This window comes from Argopecten irradians, chromosome 7, assembly GCF_041381155.1.
Source record: "Argopecten irradians isolate NY chromosome 7, Ai_NY, whole genome shotgun sequence".
Taxonomy (NCBI): Eukaryota; Metazoa; Mollusca; class Bivalvia; order Pectinida; family Pectinidae; genus Argopecten; species Argopecten irradians.
The window spans coordinates 22667207-22689571 of NC_091140.1; the positions used below are offsets into that span (position 1 = coordinate 22667207).

A 22365-nucleotide genomic window follows, 5' to 3' on the forward strand; every position below is an offset into this window, starting at 1 on the left:
TTAGCTCTGTTCGGCGGCGAGTGGTGGAAGCATCGAAGTTAATTTTTGACTGAATTCCTTAAAATTAAGGACTGCTCACTTAATTTCTAATTTACATGGTAATTTGAGCCAACTTTTATTTTTTACAGTATATTTAACGCAAAAAAAGTAAGCACACGGAAGCCATTTTTCACCTTAGAAAGAACAAACTTTTTTGGACAAAATTGACAAAAGTTTAATACCTCGTTCTAACAGTAACATGGCTAAAAATGGGAGCTCAAAAATAAGGGGTTAGGGTCGACTCTATTAATCATAACTGGTATATTTAATTGTTTATGAAGACCTACTTTGAAAAAATTCTACATCCATACAAAAAATGAAAAATTCATGCAAATTCTCACAATAAAATTTATCCTGAACAATTGACATAAGTGTTTTTGTTAAATGGTATGAGAACCTATAATGAGAAAAAAAAAGTTTTAAATTTTGTGAACTTAAAGTGAACATGTTGGTCAAATAAAATGAAAAAAGATAATCAATTTGTGTACATAGAGGCTATCAGCCTACGTCCATAATTTCTCATACTTTTCATGAACAAATTAACATTAAAACTTAATATTGGTCCGATTTTGTAGCTGAAATTCTATTGTTATTTTGTTTACCAATTTTCTCAAAGATATAGAACTTTCAGTACTTTGATTCCGCTGAGAAATGAAAAGGGAGTGTTCTCCACCAATCAACGAAGCGCAAGTGAACACACCTCCCTGTGCAGCCTCGTTGTGATGCGTGACTTGTTGTTTTTGGGACAGACAGCCTTGAACAGCCGAACGATAACAGTATACATTTGTAAAAAGAGAACGCGGAAGCCACCGGCTATGGAATTGGATTGTTTCTCATCTGAAGAAGGTTAATTACAGCCTACAGAATCATTTACCATTCATCGAAAGTGAGTTTCAACTTCACTTTTATACCATATCGTTTATTTCATCATAATCAGTCGCACGTGTTTAGTCGACCTTGTCGACCTGAATCAACGTAAGCTTATATATTATCCTTATAGCAGGCTTATAAAAAGTAAATACATAATTACTGTCTATGTCTTTGTAGGTGGAACAGCCTGCGGGCAACATGAATTATTAAAGATTAATTTTAAAGAGTTTGATTAAGATTGGGATAGGCTAGTAAACAAGTGATTCACATCAGAGCAGCGTGACGTCAAGATCTAAATATAAGTGCATTGTTAGCTTAACGTGTTAATTTACACAACGTATGCCCATAAATTGTATCCAGTGTTTTGGAATATGTTACTGACCACATAATATAACCTATTTGCATAACTTGACGTTTTGAAACATATAATTGTAACTTAAAAAGCGCATATGCATGGAATGCCAAAATGACGAAACTCTAAATCAGAATATGTTGTTTACATGTACATGTACAGGTGTGTTGGCCATTCAAAAGTTTTTTTTCAAATATTGCATGTCTTGCTAGTGAGTGATATCACATCCGATGATTCAAATTTACTCAATCATCTCTTTATTGTTAATTACAATAAAAATACTATAGTGAGAATTTATTTTTTTAGAGTGTCACACAATTGTTGAAAAATACCAATATACATTTTGAATTAATATATCCTATTCCAGCTTAAAAGACTTAATATATGAGATTCTTGCTAATGAGAAAACATAGATATTACTATAAATATACTGAATTACTGTATATTACACAATATAAATTTCAAAATATGTACATTAATGTATGTAGAAGAACAAGGGAAAATTATACACAGGCTCGTCGAGGGTCCTGACCAGAAATTTAACCTGAGTATTGTGTAAAAAACTACAGCTATACCGACTGAGCCAAAGAAATTAAATAGTTGACAATGTTATGTACATTTATTAATCGTTAAGTCTGTCGTAATCTCATTTAGGAATTGCTTCTTCTAGTGTATTATATAATTATGTTGTAATGATTATGAGATGATATTTCATCAGCTTATGATGTGCTTATTGGTGGTTATCCTATACATTTTCATTGGTTGGTACAGCCATACTTATATTATAGGTACAAGGTCCATCATTCTCAATGACCATCAACAACCCATGCAACACCGTCGCACATTAATCTAGATCTAAGATCCTCTTTTCTCCCATACTTCACAGTGATATCCGGTGGTTTCTAGGGAAATGATAACTCTATCTTACACAGGGGGGTGTAAGACAGCTCGCACGCGCGAGACAAAATCCTGATGTCATCAATACATGGAGTGCATTAAATTGTTGATCACGTCATCAATTTTGACACATAACGACGTTCCTGTGATAATGGCGCGATGAAAAGCCTGGAAAGCAACGAGAATTTCGGATTTTTTCTACTAAGTATGGGAGAAAAAGTATCAAACATGGATCTTACATTGATCTGTCAAGTGGACAGGGATATCTCAACTCTCGTGAAAGATTTTGGCTGCCAACCTGAGGCTTGCTGAGGGTTGATGGCCGAATTCTTTCACGAGGGTTAAGATATCCCTGTTCACTTGACAGACCAATGTAAGATTCTATTAGTCAACCAAAAGCTGCTCCAGATCTAGACATGCAGCTGTTCTCTGCTTAGTATACAGAACAGTAGTCCCGTACTAGTGAAACTTTTAAGATATTGGCATGTGAAGAGAACATATATATATACAGGCACTGTGTAATATTCCATATACTCCATAAATCAGTGGTTTTGGTCACTAAACGCCCCAGTCCACAATAGATCAAATTCTTTTTATGTGACATTATCAGAATTACAGAAGGTAACCACCAGCACCAGATAACATTATCCTTTTTGTCAATATGAGATTAGGAAATAAAAATAAATCTTCGACGTTAAGGTCGTTTTTGTGTCTTTAGTGAAAATCATTGCTAAGATTACCTAGATATTTTTGTTAATCTGTTTTTATTCATAATATGAAATTAATTATTGCAGACTTTTTGTAAATGAAATCCTGATGCTTTACGTTGTGTATTTGATTAAATATTGAACTTTTAAATTGTAACATACTTTATGAGATACCCTACATACTTAATTTGATAGCTCATTTAAAACATATATATTTCTTTTTATCTTCTTTTTGTTGAAATAAAAGTTTTATAAAAACTTTTTTCATCAATGATAAATTCAGATAAAATGTAGTCTTCAATTTAAATGGACCCAATGCTATCATTGTTTCTTTAACAATTGAAGTTACAGTTTTATACAGTAAATAGAAATAGTCTATACACATGTTTATATTTATCTCATGTTCGGTATGTAATCACATATAGAACGAAGAAAGTAAACACCTGAAAATTACACGTAACTACATTTGTATTACATGATATATCGGCTCTGTACATTGTTTGTAAACACGGCCGGGTAGAAATGTGACGTCAATGCATAGGCACAAAAGACATGACCCTTGACCTTGATCAATTTGCCCATCCTCAGTTTTTTTTGGATTGTAGTATATACTGCACCAGTCTAGATGTTGCCCTGTGCTATTGATAGACACTGTGTAACAAAAAAATATTATTAGGAAGTGGTTTTCAGTTGTTATGGTGACTTAACACTGAAGACTACAAAAAAATACTTCTGGTTATTTAGATAAATTAGGAAGCAGTAGTCTGACAAGAGGTACTAATTGTAAATACTGGTTACTGGCAATTAATATTTGTTCTTGCATATATTATAGTGACAAATTACCAATTCAAGATGTACATGTACATTAACCAGGTATATATTATATATAAGGATGTAGATCCAAAGGTGTTTATTAATTGTGAACATGGAGTGTTTTGTTCATGGGACAAAAATACCTGAGTGTTGACATTAGATATTTTGGTTTGAGAACTTTATCATTGAGACTTTGCGTTGACAGATGAGGACATTGCCGATGATATGTCAGTGTCCCTTTCCCAAGTTCGTGGTCCTGATGCTGATGCTACCGTCCATAGGGTACTGTGGCAGGGCAATATACTGCAATAAAGGTAGACAGATGTATCAGGATGGGATGTGTGTGGATTGTCCCGAATGTGTCCCAGGACAGCAACTCAACAGAACTAAGGTATAATATTTGTATCAATTTTGATTGGGCTATATTTTTTAACAGTGAAGTTTTTAAATTAATCATTGTTCTTACATTTCGTTTCACCTCAGAATCCAAAATTAAGGAATTGTACTGACTGGTATAATTTCAATCATCATTCTGTGTTTTACAGCATTAGGATAAGGAAAAAGTTACTTAAACAAATTTTAAGTTTGAAAAAAAAAATATGGTAAATGTATTCATTTTATCATTTATTTGTCAACTAATTGTGTATATCATTCTGATTCCTTTTTTAACATTAATCTTTAATGTTCCGATATCAATTAAGATGAGTTTAATAATATAGAGGATCAGATAGTCAAAATGTTAAATCTTCAGATTTAGAATGGGAGGGGGGGGGGGGAGGAGAAAAAAGGGATAATTAACAAAAGATAATTTCTTAGATTCACACTAACATCATAAATGTTCTATCAAAATGATGTTACCATTGATACATGCAGTGTTATATCACACAAAATTGACTGTATCAAAATGGTAGTTCATCATGTTGTAAACAATCTGTAAATATAGCCAATTAATGGATTATCTTTATATTTTTGTTATACATCTGTGTGCATTATTAATTTTGTATATATGTATATATTATAACTGACCCATGTTATTAATACCATTGTTCATTTCTGATTTGGAAAACATTAACATTTTCCTTAAGTACTGTGAGAGGCTGTATTGTATTGTTAATATACGATATTGTTGTTGATCAAGTACAGTTGCTTGTATGATTATTTTATCACTATCCACAATGCTGTCTATCGGTACTTTGAAATTTCTATTGTTGAATCTGTTGTGTCAACTTTATGAAGTGCTGTTATTTTCCACAACGTAATTTTTTAACAGGAGTGGTACATACCTCCAAAACATGTGTCATTATCCCGTGATGTTTTTGTTTACATTAATCTGATTGGTTGAGCTTAAGCTAGCTATCTGCTATATATATACATGGTGTTTTCTGATTGGTTGATCATTTGGACATGGGAATATTCCATTCAATCTTTTTTATTTATAATTCTGTATACCAGGGTATATTTATGTACATTTCTGAGTACATATACATGTATACATAGCTTAAGTTAGGCACAAATGTAATTGATGAAATCATATACAATAAGAGATTTAAAGAAACCAGTATCAAAATCGCTTGTACTATGTATTTCAGCTTTCACAAAGAAATTAAATTAAAATATTTTCTAAATATTACATAAATCCCAATGCAAGAAGATATTTCAATGATGTATTTGTGAAATTAAAAGGAGTTGATTAATGTATGGGATGTATGCATGAATATATATAATCAATTCATACATTAAGTCATATAGTTTTCATTTGTACAAGTTCATTTTTCACAAATTTTATATGTTGATCATTTAATATCAAGTTATGAAATCAAATTAAGCTTAAATTGTAAACTATTGGTGTGTTAAATGACTAATTATATACAGCTTAACAGGCCTAGGTACAATGGTACAGTGACATTATACAAGTGTATATGTTTGTCTGTAGAATGCAGAAGGGATTGGTCACTGTAGAAGATATCACTGGTATATTTGATGTTAATTCTTAACAGGTATCATATGACAGTAGAAGATAAACAATCATATCATTATTATGGTTAAGTAAGCAAACACATGAATACATGTGCACATGTATAAAATCTATGAACTTAAACAATAAACATTTATACCTAATGCCTGATTTAACATCCATCTTTGTATAATAATAACCTGCTAAGAACACATTATTTGTGTATGATTTGTATTTAAAGACTATTTGTCATGTGTGTGGTCTTTATAGACAGGCCCTGTTTGTGGTCTTTATAGACAGGCCCTGTGTGTGGTCTTTATAGACAGGTTCTGTGTGTGGTCTTTATAGACAGGTCATGGGTGTGGTCTTTATAGACAGGTCATGTGTGTGGTCTTTATAGACAGGTCATGTGTGTGGTCTTTATAGACAGGTCATGTGTGTGGTCTTTATAGACAGGTCATGTGTGTGGTCTTTATAGACAGGTCATGTGTGTGGTCTTTATAGACAGGTCATGTGTGTGGTCTTTATAGACAGGTCCTGTGTGTGGTCTTTATAGACAGGTCCTGTGTGTGGTCTTTATAGACAAGTCCTGTGGGTGGTCTTTATAAACAGAGTTCTTTTTGTGGTCTTTATAGACAGGTCCTGTATGTGATCTTTATAGACAGGTCCTGTATGTGGTTTTTATAGACATGTCATGTGGGTGGTCTTTATAGACAGGGTCATGTTGTGGTCTTTATAGGCAGGTCATGTGTGTGGTCTTTATAGACAGGTCCTGTGTGTGGTCTTTACAGACAGGGTCATGTTGTGGTCTTTATAGACAGGGTCTGTGTGTGGTCTTTATAGACAGGGTCTGTGTGTGGTCTTTATAGACAGGTCCTGTGTGTGGTCTTTATAGACAGGTCCTGTGTGTGGTCTTTATAGACATGTCCTTTGGGTGGTCTTTATAGACAGGGTCATGCTGTGGTCTTTATAGACAGGTCATGTGTGTGGTCTTTATAGACAGGCCCTGTGTGTGGTCTTTATAGACAGGTCCTGTGTGTGGTCTTTATAGACAGGTCATGTTGTGGTCTTTATACAGTCCTGTATGTGGTCTTTATAGACAGGTCCTGTGTGTGGTCTTTATAGACAGGCCCTGTGTGTGGTCTTTATAGACAGGGTCATGTTGTGGTCTTTATAGACAGGTCCTGTGTGTGGTCTTTATAGACAGGTCCTGTGTGTGGTCTTTAGACAGGTCCTGTTGTGGTCTTTATAGACAGGTCTGTGTGTGGTCTTTATAGACAGGTCTGTGTGTGGTCTTTATAGACACTGTGTGTGGTCTTTATAGACAGTCCTTTGGTGGTCTTTATAGACAGGGTCATGTGTGGTCTTTATAGACAGGGTCATGTGTGTGGTCTTTATAGACAGGTCCTGTGTGTGGTCTTTATAGACAGGTCCTGTGTGTGGTCTTTATAGACAGGCCCGATAGGTGGTCTTTGTAGACAGGGTCCTTTTGTGGCCTTTATAGACAGGCCCGATGTGGTGGTCTTTAGAGACAGGCCTGTGTGTGGTCTTTTTAAAGACATATCATGTGGATGATCTTTATAGACAGGGTCATGTTGTGGTCTTTGTAGACGGGGTCATGTTGTGGTCTTTGTAGACAGGGTCCTTTTGTGGTCTTTATAGACAGGGTCATGTTGTGGTCTTTATAGACAGGTCCTGTGGATGGTCTTTAAAGATATGTCCTGTGTATGGTCTTTATAGACAGGCCCTGTGGATGGTCTTTATAGACAGGCCCTGGTCTTTATGGATGACAGGGTCTTTATAGACTTAATGGCTTTATAGCTTTTGACTGATGAAACATTGGTTGGATATCAGGTAGGCTATATATTTAATTATTATACCTCACTTTTATTTAGAATGTTCTGATTGGATTAAACTTGATCACATGACATTGAATAAGTTAGACCGGAATTGGAAGGCGAGGGAAATAACTGTTAACCCCCGAGGGAAATGGAAATAACCCCAGGGAAATGGAAATAACCCATTGGAAGCTCCGCACGTGACCGGAAGTTGACGTCATCTGCAACGTCAACCAACAATGGCAACGCTGTATATATTTTGTAGCCCAACGAATTTAACAACGTTGTTGTTGGGAAATATCTTCATGGATTCTTTTAACAGAGATTTTTTTCTTTTGATTTTGTTCGGTATAATAAAATAATTATGTCCCTATGTGTCGGGATACATCTAGAATTGTCTCCCTGGGAAAGAGTTATTTTCTCTCGGGCTTCGCCCTCGACAAAATTACTCTTTCCAGGGAGACAATTCTAGATGTATCCTCCACAGAGGGCCATAATTGTATAGAGTAAAACTTGCCTGAATAGTAATCACCTCTGCATAAAGGCCACTTGCTTAAGAAGACCACTTTCTCAGGGTCTTAAATGGTGAAATTCAACACAATTGAACCTGTGTATGAAGACTTGGCTTGACTATTTTATCTTGGTCCATTGGATGGTCTTTATAGACAGGTTTGACTCATGTATGCATAATTTAATCATGCACAGAAATTACTATAATCATACTTATTTATCAAATTTTAGCGTAAATGGGGAAAACTGTAAATTAGGATTTATTAGCATGGATATCAATTAGCACAATGAGGTGGTTCAATACCACAAAACACCCTTTTACAAAACTTAGTGCTGTACATGATTTAGCGCATCAAAGACAACGCAAAAACCGCTAAAATAAAACTACTGCTAATTAAATAAACATGTTTACAGTATCTTGCTGTTCGTTTACTTTAATCTAAATATTGGTGATATATTATAAAAAAACCTGAATCAACTTTATCTATCTCTCATTATACTGTACGTAGCTCACACAATAAATTAGACAATGATTTAATATCCTATCTTTTTTTCTTTCAGGAACTCAACACAAACGTGTTTGGGGCCTTAGAGTGTTACCCCTGTATGGAATGTCCTGTCGGCACCTACAGTGACGATCACAAGAAAGACTTCATCAATGGTTACAAGTGCTATATCCATAAGGACTGTAGCCGTCGTGGTCGTGTGGTGGATATACCAGGGACTAATCGCACCAATAATGTCTGTGGCAAATGTATTGAGGGGTAGGTAACAAAATTAAAGCCTTAGTTATGTTTTCTAATACACAAATGTTCATTACCATAAACTCCTAAGTTGGTTATAATTAATTATAAGTTGTATGTTTAGTCAGGGACATTGAAATCAACCCATATACAGAAGACCCCATCTATTCGCATACCATTTATTTGAACAATTATTTATTTGCATAAAATTGACTGATCCCAATATCTTTATTTGCATTAGTTTTTACTCTCTCTCGATCTTGCTTAGTTGAATACCGTACAAAATCTTTATTTTTCTCCGCAACCTATAATTCACATATCAAATTCTATTTGTATACTCTACTCCACCCATAAATAGATTTTTAGATGTACAGTTGCTTCATTGCTAAAAAAAATACTTCAGCATGGTCATCGACATTACATAATATCAACTCACTCTGCATGAGGAGGATTCTTGCAAGTGATAGTATGACTGCGGCGATGAGTCTTATACTCTCATCAGTCTAGTTGACTGACAACAGTTCAATCTCTTTCTCTCTCGTCCTACTTTATCTAGTCTAACATAGTCCTTGCATTGTGACTAGTGCACTCCGCGCACCTGATATAAATAATATCTGGTAATCTCTAATACGCAGCAATTGTATAGCGAAATATGGTGAAACATATCCGTCTTGCCATTTTTAGTGCTTCATCCTGCTCCGTGACGGGCCGGTGAGAAGCTTACATGTTCTTCTGTATCGCTAGGCTATCTCCGTTCCGAGCCGCGTCCCGTGGCGGCCGCCGTCTGTCCGTGCACATTTCCTTACAAAACGCTACATTGTGCATAGAGCTGCATAGGATTGATAACCAACATTTTTAGAGGCAACAAACAAGCCTTGAGGGGGAAAGTGTAACAGGAACTTTGGATATTCTCATCTCTTGGACTCTTATACTCTCCCCGGGGAGTCAGGTCGGGGTCTGGTGGCCCAATAGGGACGAATTTCATGAGTCTAAATCCTAAACGAATCGGCCTACTTGTCCCTAGAGTGTGCGTGCATGGGAATGTGACCTAAATACTTGGGAGTCGCAACAAGCAGCCTTGGGGAAGGGAGGGAACAGACGCTTTGAGATATAATCGAGTGGGGGCCTCAAGGAGACCCGCACGGGGACGAGTGAGGTGGCATAGGGATCTCTAATAGGTGTGCGAATGATGAAGTCGAATCCGTTATATCGAGCGTTCTTCTGTCCGTAGTGTTCTGCATGGATTGTTAACCAAATTTTGCCACTAACATCCTTGGGGGAAGGGAACAGAACTTGTATAAATTTTGGCTCTGACCCCTCGGGGACAGGAGGGGCGGGCCGCGAATAAGTGGAAATTTAGATAAATCCTATAAATTCCTTCATCTTTTGTCGCAGAGGAGCTCATCTGCACTAATACTTTGCTATCACCAAAATAGTGCCAGACATTATGTCAAGTGAGGGAAGGAAGTACAGGCACTTGGTCGAGACATTTTAGCTAGCTCATACCCCCCGAGGTCACAGTAGAGGGGCGGTGATCCAATAGGGGAACTATTATACTCTATGTAAATATTCCAATTAAATCTGTCTTACTATCTGTCTCTAGAGTCTTCAGGCATATGGATTGTTACACTACCTTAAACACTCTCTTGCCTGCTCACTAACATCCTGTGTGCGGGTATAGATAGTGTCAGACTCTTTCTGTATTCTAATTTCTTGTGCTCTACTGAAGCTCCCTCTGGTGGACTCAAGGATGGGATGCTGGTGTATGCGTCCAACCAAATAGGGAAAGGATAATAGACGGGACAATAGTAAATCCACATCTAATGCTACATTCGAGTCTCCGTTTGTAGTGTTGACGCTTTGGAATTGGGTGAACCTATATATGTCCTCTAAAAAGTCCATGAGAGAATGTGGGAACAATGAACCTTTGTCTCTTAATCATTTTATCTTATATAGCTATCTTGACTCTCACCCAGGGGCAAGGAAAGCATCCAAAGGTGGCGAGTGTAGCCCAATTAGGGGGTATAAGCGTTTAGAACTGTACATTCTCTATAATACTCCCGCACTTACATATGCTCCATGGTCTAGAGTCTGTCATGAGATATTATTGTGTATCTCTACTCAATCATTTATCTGAGCGACACAAATTCTTTCATTTGTGGAGCGAGGGAGAACCATGTTACTTGTATATAATCTTCTGAGGCTCTTGACCCCTCAGGGGGGCAGGTCAGGGCGGGAGGTGCCCGTGGGGATCCCACAACCCCCCCAATAGGGAGGGAAACTCTCTCTAGTTAAGATCCTATACAAAACTATCGCTCTGATTTACCTTTATATCCTATGAGTTTCAGAATGAAAATTGTCAATCCAAATATTAGGATAGATACATACTTAACATATATACTCTTCGGGGACTCAGAAAGGCCCGTAGTACTATGTTAATCTTTTATAATTTGTTGGGCTACGACTCCCCCCCCGAGGGCTAGTGGTCGTAGAGTATGTCGCAGGTGTGCCCCCCAGTAGGGGAAACTATAGAGATGGTAAATTATCCTTCTCAAGTAGACTTTAACTTAATCTCTACTATTGTTCACATGCATGGATTTCTGTGTGACGACCAAATAGTTTTGTATCACATAAATAATCTATCCCTGAGGGGAAAGGGGGAATCTAGAACATTTTATAAATTCTTGGCTATCTGACCCTCCACGGGGGGCATTGCTGGCCCAGGGGAGCGGGCGGGGACTCCCCCCCCCCACATGGGGATATAGAAGGGTGTTTAGGTAACATCCTATAAGTAGCTACTTGTCTCCGATGAGTTTCTGATCATGCGATTTCTGTAAATAAAACAAATTTGGCTTCCAAATCTACATCCCTCGATAGAGATGAAGAGGAGGAGAACAGATACTTTGTAATAATCATTATTGGCTTCTGTACCCCCCCAGGGGCACCCATCTGAGGAGTCGGATGCCCCAATAATATGAACTCACTCTAGAGGTAAACATTCCTATAACGAGCGCCTAACTTTTATCCCTAGAGATCTTGCAGTAGTATTTGTTTGTAATCCTCATTTTGTACAGTAACAGCCTTGTTGGGGAAGGGTATAATTAGAATCTTGTATAAATATTTGGTCTTCTGACCCCCGGTGGACAGAGGGCGGTGGCCCAATAAGGGAAATTGACTTGTCTAATCCCTATAAATTGGCTACTTGTTCTAGAGTTCTGCATGGATTGTAACCAAATTTTACCAGGACCATCCTAGGGGGAAGGGGAACAGAACTTGTTTAAAATTTTTGCTCTGACCCCTGGGGACAGGAGGGGCGGGGCCCCAATAGGAAATAGAGGTAATAATCCTATAAATCGCTACTTGTCCTAGAGTTCTACTTCACATGGATTGTAACCAAATTTGGCCAGAAACTTTCTTAGGGGAATAGGAACAGAACTTATATAAAATTTTGGCTCTGACCCCCCGGGGGCAGGAGGCGGGCCCAATAGGGGAAATAGAGGTAAATCCTATAAATCGCTACATGTCCTAGAGTTCAGCATGATTGTAAGACCAAATATGGCCCAGAAACATCCTTGGGGGGCAAGCAGGGAAAATAGAAACTTGTAAAAATTTTTGTGGATCTGGACCCCCTGGAGGTAGGCAAGGAGGTGGCGGGGCCGCAATAAAGTGGAAATTTTAGTAAAATCCTAATAAATCGCTACTATTCCTTATAGTATCTGCTTTGTTATTTTTACGAAACCAAATTTCTTGCAGCCCGAGAAACATCCTTGGTGTTAACACGAATTCCTATAATTATTGGCTCTAACCCTCTTGAAGCAGAAAGAGTGGGGCCCGAGGGCATAGGGGAATTAGAGGTAAATATTCAATTCCTCATAAAAGAATCAATGTGAACCTTTACTAGGCATTGAACAAACCAGGTGATCGATACAGCATGCCCTCTGGGCCTCTTTTGTTCAACAGATTTTGAGTGCATTATAATATATGCAATTATTTCAGTCCAGATGCATCATTTTGTGAGATTTTGGGTTTGTAATTTAATTGGGTCAAAAATCTTAAACTGATCATGACAGAAGTGCTGAAGCAAAACGGCTTTATATTTAATTTGGACAAGTGATTAAATAGTCCGACGAGTAAAATTTTGGGGTTTACTAGTCCAATATGACTAACAGAGAAAAAAAAATTTAACGTCACAGACTGTACAATGTACATTTTGTATATCTGTAGTGGTAGACTATTTCAGCATCATAATTAACTCAGTCATTAAGTATTTTTATGTGTGAACGTAACATGTATATTTATGTAAAAGTGTTTAAAGCATGTCCTTAATTTGAGTATTTAGGGAACTACACATTGGCTATACATTACTTTATATTCCGTCGGTGTATATTATAGAGTTACCTCCCTTGTTGTTAGGTATTGTTTGTGACATCATTATTTTGTGAGTGAAATTCACATGTTTTTTTTCTTTTTATGGACAATTCATCCTAGGGGAACATTAGAATTTGCTCAGATATTGGAAACAAACCAGTTCTAATGGATGTTAGTTTACTTGGTTTTACTGTGATATGCCAAATAAACCCATGGTGGTGAAATGTATGTGAAATACTCCTCGCTGTCTGCCATTAGGTACATATTTTGGTCGGTTGTCTTGTATGCTACATCCTGTCCCTTGCTCGTGGAGTAATGCAAGTTTTGTCTAGAACTACTCAAATCGCTCTTACATTAGTGTGTTTACCTTATTAAATGCATGTTCTTGTCTAACAATAATTTCATCAACTCCTCTGTGGTTATGTATATTGCATTTGTTTAACATGCCTGACTTTGGCCCGGGGTATGGGTACAGCGTACATGTTGAACCTGCTTAATCATATTAATCAATGATTTGGAATTTATCTAACAGAATAAACCTGACTGAATTGTTCCTTTAATATTTAAATGTAATATTGGAGTTCAAAGAAATGAGAAAAGTTTTGAAAAAATATTGGTTAAATTTTACTTGTATATTAATGATATAGCTGTTACACATATATTTTTTATATATATATATATATTATATATTTAAAGGTATGTTTCGGAAGACTGGCCGAGTCTGGACAAAAACTCCTACTGCTATCCATGCTCACTGAAAGACAGAGATAAGTCAGAATGCAGGGGTTCTATCCCCACCGCAGCTCTGACTAAAGCCCGAACAACTCTATCACGTCCTTCAACCCCAGCAGCCAAAGCGGTGAAGGGAAATCAAGGTATGAATGTGAAAAGGAGAGAATAATTAAAACCACTACATGTATAATAGTGTAAACCACCTGTCTATCCCATGCGATTTACTTTAATGAATTTTACTCTCAAATATTAACTGGTATATCTGCTGATGCTCCACTGCCAACAGAGCACAAATAATACCCATCATTTAAACAATAATTGGGTGTTTAATCATGTAGATATATGTCTAATTAACACAAATATTAATTTGAAATAATTTATTTTGCTTTCCATTGTGAATAATGGAGTCTTCAGGAGCAAAGACATTGGGAAGGGAGGGAGAAGTATAGCAGGAAAAAACTTGAGTCGATCATGATTATTAGGTTGAACATTCAGCTATAGTGTTGGGAGCTTTAGATTGAAACTACATTTTTAGGCCCACCATCATCATAATTGTTGTGCTATTCATAATCGCCCTGCGTCCGTGGTCCGTCGTCCATCCCGAAAACAATGGCTTTGTTATCACCAATTTCTTAAAAACTGCTGCCAGGTATTAATGTTGTTCACATGGATTGTGTCCCCTTTGGTTTCCATATTATTGATGCCTATACATGATTTTGAGGCGGGTGGTCGGAAAAACAATATGGCCGGTCACTATCACATACCCCTTGTCCCTTTTTTGTGCCATACAGATTTTGAGGCTGATAGGAAAAACAAGATGGCCGCTAGGCGCCATCTTGAATTTTAATAGTTAAGGTTTGATATTCCTATTTCTCAAAAAGTGCTGAAGGGATCTTTCTCAAATTTAATATGAAGGTTCCCCTAGGGCCCTTGTTGTGCATATTGCATTTTTGGACCAATCGGTGAACAAGATGGCCGCCAGGCAGCCATCTTGGATTTTGTTATTCAAAGTTTTGTTATCGCTATTTCTCAGAAAGTACTGAAGGGATCTGTCTCAAAATTCATATGTAGGTTCCCCTAGGGACCTAGTTGTGCATATTGCATTTTGGGACCGATTGATCAACAAGATGGCCGCCAAGGAGTCATCTGGGATTTTGATAGTTGAAGTTTGTTACCGCTATTTCTCAAAAGGTACTGAAGCGATCTGTCCTCAAATTTTATATGTAGTATGTTTTGAAAAAGAATTGAAAAAGTAGAGAAAAGATTCATCTTTCCTTTGTCAGATAAAGATCATTCTTGGTGGGCGCCAAGATCCCTCTGGGATCTCTTGTGTATTTCTCCTTTCAAGTTACAGTTTATGGAAGTTTATTTTAGTTCATTTGTTACATCTCTAACAGTGTTTATCGTTTTGGTATGTTGTAGAGTCTGATAAACGTTATACCAGCTTCATAATTCCTGGTGGGGTGGTTATTGCGATTCTTATCATAGTGATTTCTTTGTTGGGCATCTACACTTTTCTCCAACAAAGAAACAAAGATAAAGAAAAGGAAAACACCGATTCTGGAGAAGGATTGTGTATGTATGATAACCAATATATCATTTTGATAATTATCTCACTGATTACATTGAAGCTTATGTAAATACAAACATGTTTAATATATCTCCATATGTTGTTTTGTACTACACCACATATCATAGTGTATTCTATATATGTATATAAGATCTAAGAAAACTTAAGATATACCAAATATCCAGGTAAATAATTTGTAAAAATACTGAACCAGTGAAAATGGGGATAAGGCTTAAGATTATGGGTGGTTTACTTGTTACTTACTATTTTACACCTTATTTTACAGTATGTGTGGCAGTAAGTACATCAGTTTCAGTAAGGTTGCTGACTATAGAAATACTGCCCTTTGCTACAAAACTAAGCGATGCTCTTTAATTCTGTTTTTCAGTGAGCAGTATTGAAACTGATGGTGTTCCAAATACAAGTACTAGCCCATTCAGCAGTGTCTCTACTGGCGCTAGCACAGGGACAACCACAACAGGTAATTACAAATGAAATCTCCATAACAACCTGCATGTGTTATTGAGATAAGTATCCCCCATTATAGGTAATTTCTGCGTTCTATTAAATTTTGTGTGCAAGTTGCAAAAATTAATTGTTGGCCAAAAAGTTTTGGGTAGGCCTATATGTCCATCAACAATCAACTTCTTCTTTATAACCACTTATCAGGATTTTTAAAATCAAACTTGGCTGGTAGCATCCCTATGAGATGGCTTATCTCGTTTATTTTAACGAATTTATCTGAAATTAGGCAATGGATTTGACTGTTAGGCCCCATAGAATGGCGATTCAAATTTGTACAAATGGTTGGGGTTACCCCAGAGAGTCTAAGGCGTGGAGAACAAAAATAGTTATATCGATGAGTAAGCTAGGATATCATTCATTTTTGACTAGTAGTATCTATGGCGAGACTCAGAATTGTACCAATTGTTAGCCTGAGTTTTTCTGATGTTTACTAATTAACCAGATTATCAATACTGGGCCACTCGTTGTTTTAGGAAATGTAAGACAGTAACTTAGAATTCTTTTTTATAACGTATACCTTTCTTACCTTATTAGACACCTCTAATGATGAAGGTGCTGCTGATGAGAGAAATCGCCTAACTGATGACGGTAAGTTTGACCTCTGAAGTACTGACATTTTTAGCCCACCATCATCAGATGGTGGGCTATTCAAATCGCCTTTCGTCCGTGGTCCGTCGTCCGTCCGTCTTTCCGTCCTTCCGTCCGTCCGTCCGTTAACAATTCTTGTTACCGCTAATTCTCAGAAAGTGCTGAAGGGATCTTTCTCAAATTTCATATGTAGGTTCCCCTAGGACTCTAGTTGTGCATATTGCATTTTGTGACTGATCGGTCAATAAGATGGCCGACAGGCAGCCATCTTGGATTTTGATAGTTAAAGTTTGTTACCGCTATTTCTCAAAAAGTGCTGAAGGGATCTTTCTCAAATTTTATGTACAGGTTTCCCTAGGACTCTAGTTGTGCATATTGCATTTTGGGGACCGATCGGTCAACAAGATGGCCGACAAGCAGCCATCTTGGATTTTGATAGTTAATGTTTGTTACCGCTATTTCTCAAAAAGTACTGCAGGGATCTTTCTCAAATTTCATATATAGGTTCCCCTAGGGCCCTAGTTGTGCATATTGCATTTTGGGACCGATCGGTCAACAAGATGGCCGACAGGCGGCCATCTTGGATTTTGATAGTTAAAGTTTGTTACCGCTATTTCTCAAAAAGTGCTGAAGGGATCTTTCTCAAATTTCATATACAGGTTCCCCTAGGACCCTAGTTGTGCATATTACGTTTTGGGACCGATCGGTGAACAAGATGGCCGACAGGTGGCCATCTTGGATTTTGACAGTTAAAGTTTGTTACCGCTATTACTCAAAAAGTACTGAAGGGATCTTTCTCAAATTTTATGTACAGGTTTCCCTAGGACTCTAGTTGTGCATATTGCATTTTGGAACCGATCGGTCAACAAGATGGCTTGGATTTTGATAGTTAAAGTTTGTTACCGCTATTTCTCAAAAAGTACTGAAGGTATCGTTTACAAATTTCATATGAAGGTTCCCCAAGGACCCTAGTTGTGCATATTGTTAATTGGGACCGATCAGTAAACAAGATGGCCGACCGACGGCCATATTGGATTTTGATTGTTAAAGTTTGTTACCGCTATTTCTCAGAAAGTACTGAAGGGACCTTTCTCAAATTTTATGTGTAGGTTCCCCCTTGTACCCTAGTTGTGCATAGTACCTTTTAGGACTGATGCATAATGCCTTTCGGGACTGATCGGTAAACAAGATGGCCAACCGGCCGCCATCTTAGATTTCATTGTTGAAGTTTGTTACCACTATTTCTTAGAAAGTACTATAGCGATCTGTCTCAAATTTTATATGTCATGTGTTTGAAAAAGTTTGAAAAGCAGGGAAAAGATCCCTCTTTCCATTGTCAGACATAGATCTTTCTTTGGTGGGCGCCAAGATCCCTCTGGTTACTTAGTATGTTTTGTCTCCTGTTGGTGATATAAAAAGTAAAATACAATTCATACCAATTGTTAGTATCCAGGTGATTTTCTCTCTAGTAAATAACCAATATATATGTCTGCCGTAAGGCTGTCATGATTTAAAAGAATTTTGAGAATTTTTTTGTTGAAAATTACCTGGTATGCAGTCATAAAATTAAATCCAAGTCAAGAAGGATAGTATATTCGGTAATGATTCTGAAATTTTATTTAAAATCTCCTGATTTAATAGCTTATCAGTACAAACCCTGCTTCATTTTTTTTTTTTTTTAAGAGATTGATACTGCCTCCACCATACGCCTACTGACTGACGACTGTTATGTACATGGTGTGGGAAATAAAGCCAGCATACTGCCTGATCAAAAAAATGTAAAGAATTGGGCACACTCAATGGGACTTGACCAGCCTACAATAGATGAATTGATAGAGAACCAAGATGGCCACCCCATTGCTTTCCTCAACAAATACATTCAGAAGAAAGGGAAAAGGGCAACTTTGTTGGTTCTTTATAATGCTTTGGTAAAGCATAAAGAAGAACCAGAGCTTAAGGTTTTAGTACAAATATTTCGGGATAATGTCAGGAAGGATTGATTTCAAAGAGTATGGCTAGTAGTGGGGAATCAAAATCTGAACAAGTCACAATAGATCTGGAACCTTTGTCAACACGAGGTGGTGGTGAAATATCCTATCACGTTCCAACACACTAACACAAACAAATTTTAGTTTGAGAGTTTACAGTAAAACATGTTTATATCGAACACACTTACAACAAATTTATGGTTACAACGTATATCTTGTAATTTTCATTCTTTTCAGTGTTCCTAATAGATATTTGTATTTTTGTATTTAGCAAATCTTGCTTATAACTTATGTTGAGTCCTGGAGGTTCGTTTTAAACGTGTTTTATTGTAATTTTTATTTAAAGTTAGATCTTCCCTCGGGAGTAAGTCCTTAATGTTATGCAATTTTTGCAAATATTGAAGATGGGTACCTAAGCATTTGTACTCAATTTTCATCTTCTGCAAACGCATTTAATTGTTTTCTCTGGGTTGTCATAGTAATGAAGTATGTGTTGATACCAAAGTATTACAGAAATACATTGTATTTATCACAGATGTGATATGACTCTAAGAAAGAGATACCTGGTATATCTTTTAAAAACTTATACTTTGAGCTACATGATCAGTTTGGTACATGTGTACATTAATAATGAGCTCATAACGGAAAATGAAAATTGAGCCCAAATGTTACGCTCTCAAACAAAGACGTAACAATGATTACAAGTGTTCAGGAGCAGATCACCTTGGGTAACTGACATTAATGGTGCTATATATGTATATACATCCTCGATACTCCAGGGGTTACTATCACTGACATCATATCCACCTCTGGAATATGTCATAGCAAAACTGAAGGCAACCAAAAACCCAAGTAATTTGGTCCTCTGATGTACCTGAAAAGGATGGAATAACGGTACACTGTGGTTGACTGTGTGACTTTGAAGTTGGGCATAATTCTCTCTACATATAGTCTTCAACGGAAGTGTTTGCCTGTGCATGGTCAGTGGTTTTTTCCTGAACTGCCTCCAGTTTACTACGAGATAGTCCAGGGGTGGATATAACGACAGCAGTAGTAACACCTTGAGTATCCAGGATGATGCATATAGAATCTCTAAACCACTCACTAGTTACTAGATAAAAGATTGTCACACATTTATCTAAGTATATCATGAGATTTTATGAAACAAGTGTTAGAAGGTTTTTTTTTTTGGGTGGGGGGGGATTTGCAAGCCTTGGGGAACAAAAATCAAAGCTTCAAGATGAGTTTAAGATACTTTTTATCACGTAAATACAACAAGCTACATTTTGGAGATTTTCACTCTCATAATATGCTGCAAAAATCCACCAGAGGCAGCCATTTTGCCACATATATCAGGCAGAGTATGTGATACTTTCACCTTGAACCAAGTCCGTTTTCAATTTTATGGTTCGACACTGATTGGACCTAGATGTTCGTTTTAATTAATGACAGACCCGGTGATTATATATTTGTTTTCTGACGAGCCTTGACAAAGTAGGCCCGTACCAAAATTCTGCAGGTCTGTCAGTATTTACGGTCAAACCAGTTAAACCTTTTGAATGAAAACGGCCCAACTCAGGTAATACTGTACCTCATATAGAGAAGACACCTTGGCTATATCTGTGATACTGTAAGCCTATAGCAATAGTCTGTGATCTAAGTATATTAAATAATGATAATCATGTCTGTTACAACTCTAAGTTATTTGGATGAGACTGGTGTGAACAGGAATACAAAAGTAAAGCTTCAATGTGGATTTGAGAAAATGATTTTAATCTAGTAAATATGATTTCATGTAATTTTGATTTGGAATGTACCCCAGTAATGGAATTCTTTATTATGTAAGTTTACATGAAGAATGTAAGGTATGAAAGGATGAGAGTTATAAGAGGTTATAAAATCCACCGGTATGTTGTATTTTTTATCTTTTTACTTGAGCAACATAACAATGCAATATATTGTAAACATAATAGGTTACTTTTAGCTCTAAGTATGATAAATCTGTAATTTTTTGGTTTTGTAGGCAGGTACATCAGTAATTTGTGAGAAACAATTTGTTTATTTAATGAAAATTTCTTGCAAAAGCAAATTCCATACATGTTTACAAGACCAGAAAACCCAGTATGATATGGAATGACAGAATGCTAATATACCATTGTATACATCACCATAGATCTGCCATGATGACCTTAATTTCCCGGAGAACATGTTTTCAGGATGCTGCAGACAAACAAAAAATATGCAAAATATTGATAAACAATTGCATCATTATATAATATACATATCTCATATACTTTATTTTCTGGCAACTTATATCCGTAATAGCCATATTACCAAAGTTTAAAACAAAACAAAAAACTTGACCTGCGAAAATAAACACCCATGCAGCATTTGGTATAGTATACGTATATGTGACTACACCTATTAGAGCTGGTCATCTTTACTTGTTTGGACAGTATTACTGTTATGTTATCCTCTACCAAATATAAGATGTTTTTAATAAATGAGTATGACTTATCTATTTGATGAATGATATTTTCATAAACTGGTTGCAATATGTGTGTATGATATATTTTTGTGAGGTTTTGTCACTTTAAATAATTAATGACAAAAATTTTTCATTCTCATGATCCTCATCACCACTCATTGATGGATTGTTTGTTTGATAAACTGGCTGCAATATGTATGTATGTATAATGATCTTGAATGATTTGTATGAGGAATATTCTGGAATAAAAGAATATGAGGAACATAATTCTCAGTGTATTATATAGGCCCTGTGACTATGGCGATGACCTTGGTGATGACCTTTGGGATGACCTTGGAGTATATCATGGCAATGTTAAATTATATGATAGTCTTCCAGTCCAATTCAGTGTTTAGACTAGTCTGAATTAATGATAAAGAATTTGTCTCTGAAACTAAGGAATGTATATCACTCATATTTGACTGGTAGCATCCCTATACAATGGGATGGAGGCTTCAAATTGTAAGCGTGAGTTTTGTTTTCACTCTAAAATTAACTTGGTGAGTGGTACAGGCCCTCTGGGCCTCACATCATACACGCCTTGCGTCATTCATCACCTCAAGTTCTATATAAAAAGCCAATAAAATGGCATAATAATTCAAACTCCTTTTATACAACTTCTCCAAAAGTAGTACACTTAAGAGTCCTGAAATGCATGCTGGGATGCATGAAGGGCTACCAAGTTCAATTGAGTGACCGGGGCCTTCATTCAAGGTCACAGGGGTCAAATAGGATAAAAAAATGTCATGACGTCAATAACCAAATGCCATTAGACCTCTTATTGCGCCTGTGACATGCTGGGATGAAGGGCTACCAAGTTTCTTCGAATGAATTACCTTGACCTTCATTCAAGGTCACAGGTGTCAAATATGCTAAAATCTTTTCACAACGTCTTGTTAATAACCAGAGTCCTAGAGACCTGATATTGGGCCTGTAATGTGGTGAGATGAATGACCTTAACCTTTATTCAAGGTCACAGGGGTCAAATCTGTAAAACAACTTCTTATTCTTGTGTATAGCTATATAATAGGCCTAGAGACTTGAGATAGGGCATGTAGCATACTGGTATGAAGGGTTATCAAATGTATTCAAAAGAATGACCTTGACCATGATTCGAAGTCATAGAGGTATACTAATAAATAGGCTAAATTAAACCTTTAAACAACAGCTTTGTCAATAACTACATGTACATATATGTAAGAGACCTAGAGAGACTCATATTGGAGTATAGGGCTATTATGATTATGCTTGTTCGGATAAATTACCTTAGTCTTCAGTAAGGGTCACGGTGTCAAAAAGATCGAAATCTTTAAAAGAATTTATTAAAACTAGTCTATTAAACAC

General features: G+C 36.6%; 1 protein-coding gene across 3 annotated transcripts; it reads left to right on the top strand.

The window, feature by feature from the left end:
- Positions 1-757: 757 nt before the first annotated feature.
- LOC138327874 (tumor necrosis factor receptor superfamily member 21-like) lies at positions 758-21249 on the top strand. Of its 3 annotated transcripts, none has more exons than XM_069274314.1 (8): positions 758-925; positions 3884-4069; positions 8542-8744; positions 13788-13966; positions 15246-15398; positions 15782-15874; positions 16453-16506; positions 18190-21249. In XM_069274314.1, the coding sequence occupies exons 2-8, from the start codon at positions 3884-3886 to the stop codon at positions 18504-18506; spliced, it is 1185 nt and encodes a 394-aa protein (XP_069130415.1). In that variant the 5' UTR covers positions 758-925; the 3' UTR covers positions 18507-21249. The 3 variants fall into 3 exon arrangements, with proteins under 3 accessions (XP_069130415.1, XP_069130417.1, XP_069130416.1); XM_069274315.1 differs by lacking the exon at positions 758-925 and adding an exon at positions 3503-3639; XM_069274316.1 differs by lacking the exon at positions 15246-15398 and having other exon boundaries at positions 759-925.
- Positions 21250-22365: the final 1116 nt, after the last annotated feature.